General features: G+C 34.3%; 1 protein-coding gene across 2 annotated transcripts in view; it reads left to right on the top strand.

The window, feature by feature from the left end:
* Positions 1–9,686, top strand: part of LOC110027781 (protein transport protein SEC16B homolog) — a 32,693-nt gene that overhangs the window by 10,555 nt on the left and 12,452 nt on the right. Inside the window, exons 3-7 of one of the 2 annotated variants that reach the window (XM_020729335.1) lie at positions 5,045–5,170; positions 5,255–5,369; positions 5,598–5,668; positions 5,895–6,020; positions 6,100–6,234. In XM_020729335.1, coding sequence (XP_020584994.1) covers positions 5,045–5,170; positions 5,255–5,369; positions 5,598–5,668; positions 5,895–6,020; positions 6,100–6,234 — 573 coding nt within the window. Of the gene's footprint in view, positions 1–5,044; positions 5,171–5,254; positions 5,378–5,500; positions 5,669–5,894; positions 6,021–6,099; positions 6,235–9,686 lie in introns of both variants that reach the window. The other variant, XM_020729334.1, reaches the window with a different exon arrangement.

Here is a 9,686-nt window from a genome sequence, read left to right as displayed (position 1 = left end):
GGCAAATTCATTGCAACAATCTTGCTCACCATCTCTTCAATTTTCCTTGTGATTTAATTTACTCCTTGGCGAGTTTGAGGTAGAGTTGTGAGCATTATATGAACTTTCTCTAATGACTGACACAGGAGTTTTTTTCGGTATTGGTAGAGACTTAGCTGGTTTCTTTACTGCCTCATGACCTTTCATATCCGAGAAATGACAAGGGCTATTTCTATGATGATTTTAGCTATTTTCTGGTGGTGGCTTTGAAGGAAAAAATCTCTCTTAACAATTGGTACATTTGGCTCTCCAAGGGATGATACTAGAAGAGATTTTTCTTGATAAATAAGGTGTAAGTTCCTCAAAATGTTGTGATAAAGAATTAACCCAATTAGTTTTCTGAGATGTACTTACAGAAGCTGTTGTATATTTGCTCTAGCTCCCAACTTGCCCTGGTCCTCCCCTAGAAGTTTGCTCATCGTATAATACACTTCAATGTTACTGTGAAATTTTAAGGAGAAATCCTCCGACTCAATATCTTTTTCAGTAGAAGATAAGATAGCCTTATCTTTAACCACAATTTTCTGGCCAACAAGCTCCTTAGTTGCCAAAGCAAGTTAATCTACCAGACTAATTGAAATTGCTGGAGCTACTACAAGAAATATGACTAATTAGTATTGAACATTGGCCATTGAACTTGCTGGCATGGACAAAAATGAAATTAATGTCTAAGAGCTACTTCAAGAAATATATGACTAATTTGTATTGAAGAATAGCTTAAATAATTTAATGAATTCCTCTAGTTGCCCGAGCAAGCGTATCATTAGTGAGATTTAATACATCAACTAATTTTGAAGACTTTTCAGTCGGTTGAGGAGGAAGAACATCTACATATTCAATAGGACAAGTTGTTGATGAAGTCAGAACCTGATCTTTTTTCTTATTATCCCCAACTAGCTCAAGATTTACTTTCTTTAATTTTCTCTCTATTGAACTATCACCTTTTTCTCTCTTAACTTCTCTTTAAGATATTAACAACTATAGCATGCTTTGATATTTTATCTTGTCTCTAAGAATAATCATTTTGAAGATGGAGTTGCAAAGCACAAAGAAGAACAGGAAAATATAACTAGACTGACATCCTTAAATTGAAGCTGGGCATTTATATTTATAGGTCATTGATCTTGCTGCCTTGGACGAAAATGAAATTAATGTCAAAGTCTACACAAACATCAATGTTGACTGAATTTTAAATACATGTCACTAATATTTCTTTCAAATATATGCTTACGAAAACAAAAATATTATGCTAACTCACTTATCGCATATAGAGTGAGCCACAAAATCAGTAAAGTGAAAATTTTCTCCACAGAGAAGTGCAAAAATAATGATATTGCTATTTAATAAGAAATATATATTGTTTGGTTATTATTCTTTTGTTTTTTAACAATTTTTTTTTTCAAAAATACAAGATAAGCAGAGAATTAAATGTGCATGTAAATATTCTTAAATTTTGAGGTCATGAACTCGCTTATTTTGTATGAGTTCAATCAGTAGTCTAGACCTTCAATCAGTAGTCTAGACCTCTATGAATCCAATATTAAATGTGCATGTAAATATTCTTAAATTTTGAGGGCATGAACTCGCCTATTTTGTATCAGTTCAATCAGTAGTCTAGACCTCTATGAATCCAATCTTGACAGCCAAACTTATAGTGAACTCGCCAACTGAACTCATAGAAAACTTGCAGATTTATGGTAAACCTACCAGACTCATGATAAACTGGTTGAACTCACAATGAACTCTTTGAATGGATAACATAGAGTCACCCAACTGCAGGAATTGGTTAGTTACTTTTTCAAGGGGATCAATCTCTTCTTTTCATTAAGTTAGCTATTAGTCCGAATGCTTTATTAGGCTAAATGCCTTATATATTTTGCTTCTAGTAATCATTAGATCTCGCTATATATTTTATGTAATTCAACATGTTTTTCCCATAGCGCTCAAACCCTGAACCAAACCTATAAATAATGGGTGATTGGAAGAACCTAGTTATGCCATCTTACGTAATTTCATTTAATTCTAGGGGATTTTCTATTCTCAAACCTATTCTTTCGTAATTTTAGAGCTTCTTACTTTAAATCCTCTCTCTTTTATTCTTTTTATCCTTTTTTTGCTAGTAAGGTTTTGGTGTGATCCACAAACAATTAGGATCCAATAAATCATAAATAAAATTATGAATTGAAATGATATTGCATTCCCTCCAATTCGTTTAAATCACATAGCCTTAGTCTCTTCATTTGGAAACTTTTGATAGCTTTGATCAACAATTTAATGGTCATGAAAAATCATTTGAATCTAGCTTGGGGTAGTTTTGTTGGAAGGAATAATGTTGCTTTAGTTATCTCATTCGGAGAATTCTAGGCTAAAAATCATTTGTAAACATGAAATGGGAAAATGTCTTTTTTTTTTTTTTTTTACCATTTTGGTTTTTGTTTTTACTTGAATAGGGTACAACTGGTTCTATATATGAGTTTGTTGATTTATGTATGTGCGCTTTTCTATATGAGTACATATATATATAGTGTGTATTTATTTTTTTCATGCAAGAAAGCTTTACGCTAATGATAGTAAATACTGTTCATCATAACTTTTGTTTGATTTAGCTGTGAGTTTCTAGGTCATATCAGTCAAGTTAAATCAAGCTGGTGATTGATTTTCTTCTTTGTGATTGTATACTTCAAGGATATTTACCTCTTTGTAATTATTTACGGGTCTTTATGCTTGCTGGGTATGCACAACTTTGTATTTCTTTGTTTTAACTTTAATCTTGATGCTTTTCTTAGCTTTTGGAACTTCAGTCATTTCCATTTGTAAAGGTTTACCTTGAATTTAAATTTTGTGGTATTAATTGTTTGTGGCCTTTATCATAAAATTTTCTTAATTGTTGGGAGGCAACATGCTATTACCTTTAAGTGGTGATGAGTTGAAATGCTTAATTATTAGTATGGCCAACAATTTTGCATATAACAAAAATAACCACTGTTTGTGTGTCTGGATGATTTAAGAGATATAGGATCTAAGGGTTTTAAGTAAATTAGATGTATTTAGTGTGAAGATAATGATATAGTAGTTAAATATGAAGATACCAAGGAAGTAACTTTGAGAAATAAATTGATTCTTTTTCCTAAATGAGATATTTAAGGAAGAAATTACCTTGGAAGAGCATAACAAATTTTATAATTAAGTATGTTATGGATTCTAAAAAAGGAATAGTATTGCCTCTATACTAGATTCATGAAGGCAAGTCTTTAGGTAAATGAGATATTTAAGGAAGAAATTACCTTGGAAGGGCATAACAAATTTTATAATTAAGTATATTATGTATTCTAAAAAAGGAATAGTATTGCCTCTATACTTGATTCATGAAGGCAAGTCTTTAGTTCCGGATTTCATTTTTATTAAGATTTGAGAGTTATTAGAGATATTGCAGTGATTTGATTAACTAATAAAAATTTGAAGTCTAAGAATTCTAAATAATTAAAGAAGAGTATTTTGGCATCAAAAGAACAAATTTATGGCCAAGATTATGATTGCCATAGAGGAATTAAGTTTATGAGTCATAAAATGAAGCTAGGGGAGCAAGTAATGTATTATAATCTTAGAAAGCTATGATCAATTTTAGAGAATCTATTTGATCTAATCTCAAAAAAAATTGCTATAAAAGTGATAAGTTAATTAGTAACAATGTAAAGAACACAAATAAAGAAATTTCTTGTGTTTTTGATTGATCTTGTGAAGGTATACGATGAGAATTGGTTTGGCATGCTTTTAGATAGAAATTTGGTTGTGATGCATTATTAAAGATATATATATATATATATGAGAAAGTACTAACTACTATCAGTGGTGAAGTGATGTAAGTGTTTCAAAATTATTATAGATTCATATCAATTTCTAACATTTAGTTCATATATTTTTATATTGGTTATGCGGATATCTATAAAGGATATTCAAAGGGAGGCATCTTAGTGTTTGTTTTATGAAAATATTATAATTTTAATTTGTAAGATAACTCATTGAAACAAGTAAAAATTTTATAGTAATAGGTAAATGTTTAGAAAATAGAGTGTTTAGAATTAGAAGAACAAAGATTGAACGTATGATATTTAATTTTAATGCTATGATGTTAAGAAATATCGTTAATATTATTTGAAGCTAATGTAATTTTAAGGCGTGATATGTTTAAGTATCTTTCTTATATTATATAGATAATAGAGATATGAGAATATACCTTATATATTTAGGGTTGGATGTTAAAATGGAGAAATGCCTCAAGAATTGTGTGATAAGTGGATATCATGGAGGCTTAACAGTAAATTAATAGAATAACAATTAGGTTGGCGATCTTGTATGGATCTAAAAATTGGGTTATAAAATCATTGATATCTATGATGAATGTGTTAGAAATGAGAATGTTGAGATGGATGTGATAAAATTAAGAAGGATAAATTAATGAATAACTAAATCAGAGGTAAAGTTGGAGTGACATTTATTGAACATAAGATGAATGAAAATAAATTTTTGATTTGACATGTGCAAGGAATGTTTATAAAATAGGCCCATTTGAGGAGTTGAAAATGTTAGTGTCAGAGGATTAAGATGAAAAATAGTTACACAAATGATTATATGTATATAATTTATGGAGAATGTGTACACCTCAGATAACATTTAACAAGAGCAAGTGAAATTGAGGATTCATAACACCAACCAAAAATAATTGGAATTAGGCTGATGCCTATGATAATGATCCTGGAAGTTAGCGATCCTTTTATTTGGTATAGAAGTGATTTGCTATTATCTTATGTTATTTTTTTTTCTTTTTTGTCATTGTTTTAATTGAGCATGAATAAATTAGATACTAATTCTTATTTCCTATGAGAAGCTAATTTAATGATTTTTATTGTAGTATCTGCACATATATCAAAATTTACTTCAAATTTTCTGAAACTATTTAAGTATATGTGAAGTGTTAATTTGAGTTGGGCTCTCTTACTGTGCTTAGGGAAGTGATGGCCCAGAGTCGGCAGTTTCAATGTTGTTTGCTTCTGCTAAAAGAAGCAATGCTCCTGTTGGCGGTGGTTCTTCCAGACATTGCATGACAAATCCACCCCCTGAAGCAAATATAAGGGTATTAGTTTTTCTCATAAACTTTGCTTTGCTAGAAGGATTTCTATTATTGATTTTGAAATCTTATATTTTTTATTCGTTTTAGGCTACTGTTACTGAGGTACAAAATCTTTTGGTTTCTGGAAGAAGAAAAGAGGCACTCCATTGTGCGCAAGAGGGTGAATTGTGGGGCACTGCTGTTGTTCTTGCAGCACAGCTTGGTGAGCAGGTCGGCACTGTTGTTTTACTGTTTTTTTTTTTTTGTGCCATTTGGCATAATATCATGATGATTTTATTGGCGTCTATGGATGTTTTCTCTTTTCAAGTAAAGAAAATAGTTTAATGAATGCAGTTCTATGCTGACACTGTGAAGCAAATGGCACTTCAGCAGTTTGTATTTGGTTCACCACTAAGAACCTTATTCCTTCTTATTGCTGGGCAACCTGCAGATGTTTTCTCTGCAGATAGCTCCACCAGTGGCTCATCTGGTGCTGTTAATAGATCATACCAATGTTCTGAGGTAAGTAGTGAACTTGAATACACTTACAGAATATACTGACAACTGCTTTACCTCGTTGTGATTCTGCATGTCTGACGCTAATTTAATATAGTGTAGACTGGATTTTTCCTTTCTTTATTGGCGTTGTAGGCTGTTTTGGTGCATCTCTTTTAGTAACTTGATTTAGCATTCACATGGACCAAGGGACTTCACTATTATTTTCTCATTTGGCAATTTGACTGGTCAGGTTCAACCGAATGGCCTATTAGATGACTGGCAAGTGAATCTTGCAATAATTGCTTCAAACAGAACAAAGGATGATGAACTTGTCATTATTCACCTTGGAGATAGCCTATGGAAGGAGAGAGGAGAGGTCTGTATTTTTACTGTGGTTTGCTGGCTGTTTTAATTTGTCACTATAGTCTCTACATAATATTTTATCTTTGATATAGGTAACTGCTGCACATGCCTGCTACTTGCTTGCAGAAGTAAACTTCGAGCCATACTCTGACAGTGCAAGGCTCTGTCTTATTGGTGCTGACCACTGGAAGAATACTCGAACATATGCTTGTCCAGATTCCATTCAGGTTCATAAAATTTGCCTTTGTTATTACAGATATATCTGGTGACTGTGGTCTTTTGCTTTCACAAACTATTTTCCTTGTCCGGCAAGAAAATTCATTATTTAGCATATTGCTACGTATGCGTTTGTATAGCCAAATTTACTTTTTCCATCTAGTCTGTCATTTTTTCTTGCGATGCATTTGATTGAAAAAATTATTGATACAAACGGATACTGTTGTACTTGGAATATGGAAATTATTGGTTGTTCTTCCTTTTATTTTCTGAAAACGAAATATTTTTTACTGAACAATTGCTTTGCACTGTCTATGCCATGCAATAATGAATGTGATTCGGCACGTGCGTGCACCTGCTTACTCATGTAATAGTTTCATTAATCACTTTATTTTAGGTTTCTTTCAAACTCTAATTGCTTACAATCAAGAATGCTGAAGTAATTAAATAATCTGGCCTAAGCAAATACATACGAACATATAAGTATCGATAAATGAGATGTTTATGCGATTATTGATGCTAACACGAGAATAAACCATAAGCACATTGCATATAGTCTCACATAAAAAAAACAGCACATAATCTTATAATGAACCAATGCAATTTAAATGTGTAACCATAAAAGCTCACAATGTGAATGGATATGTTTGGTTATGCTAATGTGAGTGAATAGGCAATAAGCACTTAAATAAATGGTTCTCAGCACAAGCTCATGTAGACGTTTTATCTCAACTTATAAGAGTGTGCTTTCATGTTGAATATAAGATATAGTAAGCGCGTTATAACCAGAAAGCTCTATATAGATATATTAGCACTATTACAAAAGCTGAAACGCCAATGCAATACAACACAATCGTCCACACATAACAACAAGAGAGGATCGGGAATAAAGATTGTAAGAAAACTTGTAAGATGAATAAAGCATCAAAAATTGTTTTTTTTCGGTGGGATGTTCTCTACATCTGGAATTAATTGCTTGATTCTTTCTTATTTGGATTCCTCTTGGATGAATAATTTACTATCCTGGAATAACTGTTGTCCTCCTGTGTCCCCTGCCAAATGTCTCATGTAGCTTGAGCTTGAACTATAGTCTAAGAACCCGCTAACAACCAAGGAAGACTCCTCACAGGAGCTAGAATTTTTTATTTGCAGCAAACCGAGAATGCAAGAAGCCTAGTCACCTGCTTCTAATTGCTCCCTTGTCCTACCAATGGGTTGCAAGAAGGCCAGAAGAAGAACCGTTGGCATTTCAACTTGCTCACATGGCTCTTAAGTGGATCTCGTGTTGCCATATTGCTGCAAGGATCCAAAAGTAGGTCAAAAACTGCTCTCCTCCTACCATTAGCCATCTGGATAACCCTCCTGAATCTCAAAGGCCGGTTATGATACAGTCACTTCAACATCCTTCCCTTTGCACCTCGCCAAGAAACAAGGAACATCCCCCCCTGCCTTCTTCAAAATTTCAAATTTTAGTACATTTATCAATGAAACTATCAGGGTTAGGGGGCTTTAAACAGACTCCAAGCCTCCAAAATAACAAAATAAAATTCATAATATACAGGTTTATACAATAACAAGATAGAAAATAGCCCTTTAAGAGAAGCAAATTACACATATTCCCCTCCTTTGATAACGTCAACACAACAAGAATTATGCTGATTATAAAATAAACAATGGCAAGTGTGAGTTTATCAAGGTTAAACACAAATAAAGATTATTACTGAATAAGTATAGTGCATGAGCTAGTAATCATCAAATTACCACGCAAGCATAGGGGTGTGCAATTACTTTATTTGGTGGATTGATTCACAAATTATTAAAGTCAAATAGAATCAGATTCTGAAATGCAAAGTTTTTGTATTTTTATGAACTTCAATCATTCCATTTAGCAGCATCTTAGGGTGGCATAGCCTTCACTCGAATGGTGAGGTTCAAAAGAGGAAAGACTGATGGTGGATACTTAAGCACGCAGAGATGAGTAAGGGCGTAGCAAGCGACGAAATGCTTTGTGGAGTTGAAAATAAATATAGATTCTGAGATTCTCGAATAGGTCAACATTTTGAACTGCTGCTAAATCCATGCGCAAGCAAGAGACAATCTGACGAAGTGAAACATCTTAGTAGCCAGAGGAAATGAAAGCAAAAGCAATTTTCGTAGTAGCGAAGAGCAAAATGGGAGCAATCTAAACTCTGAAAACAAAGAGACAATCTGACGAAGTGAAACATCTTAGTAGCTAGAGGAAATGAAAGCCAAAACAATTTTCGTAGTAGCGACGAGCAAAATGGGAGCAATCTAAACTCTGAAAATGGGATTGTGGGAGAGCAATATCTGAACCCATCACGAGCTTACACTCTGACCCAAATAGCATGGGGCTTGTGAAATCTCATGTGAATCAGCAAGGACTAACTTGCAAGTTTAAATACTCTGGGGTGATTGATAACGAAATAGTATCATAAGCTTACACTCTGACCCAAATAGCATGGGGCTTGTGGAATCCCATGTGAATCAGCAAGGACTAACTTGCAAGGCTAAATACTCTGGGGTGACTGATAACGAAATAGTATCATAAGGAAAAGGTGAAAAGAACCCCTATCAGGGAGTGAAATAGAACATGAAACCGTGAGCTCTTAACCAGTGGGGGGAGCCTATTCAATAAGGCGATTGCCACTGCTTATGGACCCGAACCTAGGTGATCTATTTATGACCATGATGAAGCTTGAGTGAAACTAAGTGGAGGTCCGAACTGATTGATGTTGAAGAATCAACCGATGAGCTGTGGTTAGGGGTAAAATGCCACTCCAACCCAGAGCTACTTGGTTCTCCCCGAAATGCATTGAGGACAATAGTTGAGTGGACATCTAGGGGTAAAACACTATTTCGATGTGGGTCGCAAGAGCTGTACCAAATCAAGACAAACTCTTAATACTAGATATGACCCTAAATAATGTTCGCAGTAGGCCAGTGAGATGATGGGGGATAAGCTTCATCATCGAGAGGGAAATAACCCGTATCACCAAAAAGGCCCCTAAATGACTGTTCAGTGATAAAGAAAGTAGGGGTATAGAGACAACCAAGAGGTTTGGCTTAAAGTTGAAAGAGTGCGTAAAAACTCACTGATCAAACGCTCTTGCGTTGAAGATAAATGGGGCTAAGCGATCTATCAAAGCCGTGGGATGTGAAAATGCATCGGCAAGGGAGCACTCCTCCTTAGGGGAATCACCCGCGCAAGCAGGTGTGGATGAAGTAGAAGCGAGAATGTTGGCTTGAATAATGCAAACATTGGTGAGAATCCGCCGTGGGATGTGAAAATGCATCGGCAAGGGAGCACTCCTCCTTAGGGGAATCACCTGCGCAAGCAGGTGTGGATGAAGCAGAAGCGAGAATATTGGCTTGAGTAATGCAAACATTGGTGATAATCCAATGCCCCAAAAACCTAAGGGTTCCTCCGTAGGGCTTTCTCCAC

The sequence above is a fragment of the Phalaenopsis equestris genome, unplaced genomic scaffold (assembly GCF_001263595.1).
Source record: "Phalaenopsis equestris unplaced genomic scaffold, ASM126359v1 Scaffold000445, whole genome shotgun sequence".
Taxonomy (NCBI): Eukaryota; Viridiplantae; Streptophyta; class Magnoliopsida; order Asparagales; family Orchidaceae; genus Phalaenopsis; species Phalaenopsis equestris.
The sequence above is the reverse complement of the archived record's forward strand: the minus strand, read 5'-3'. Positions and strand labels throughout refer to the sequence as shown.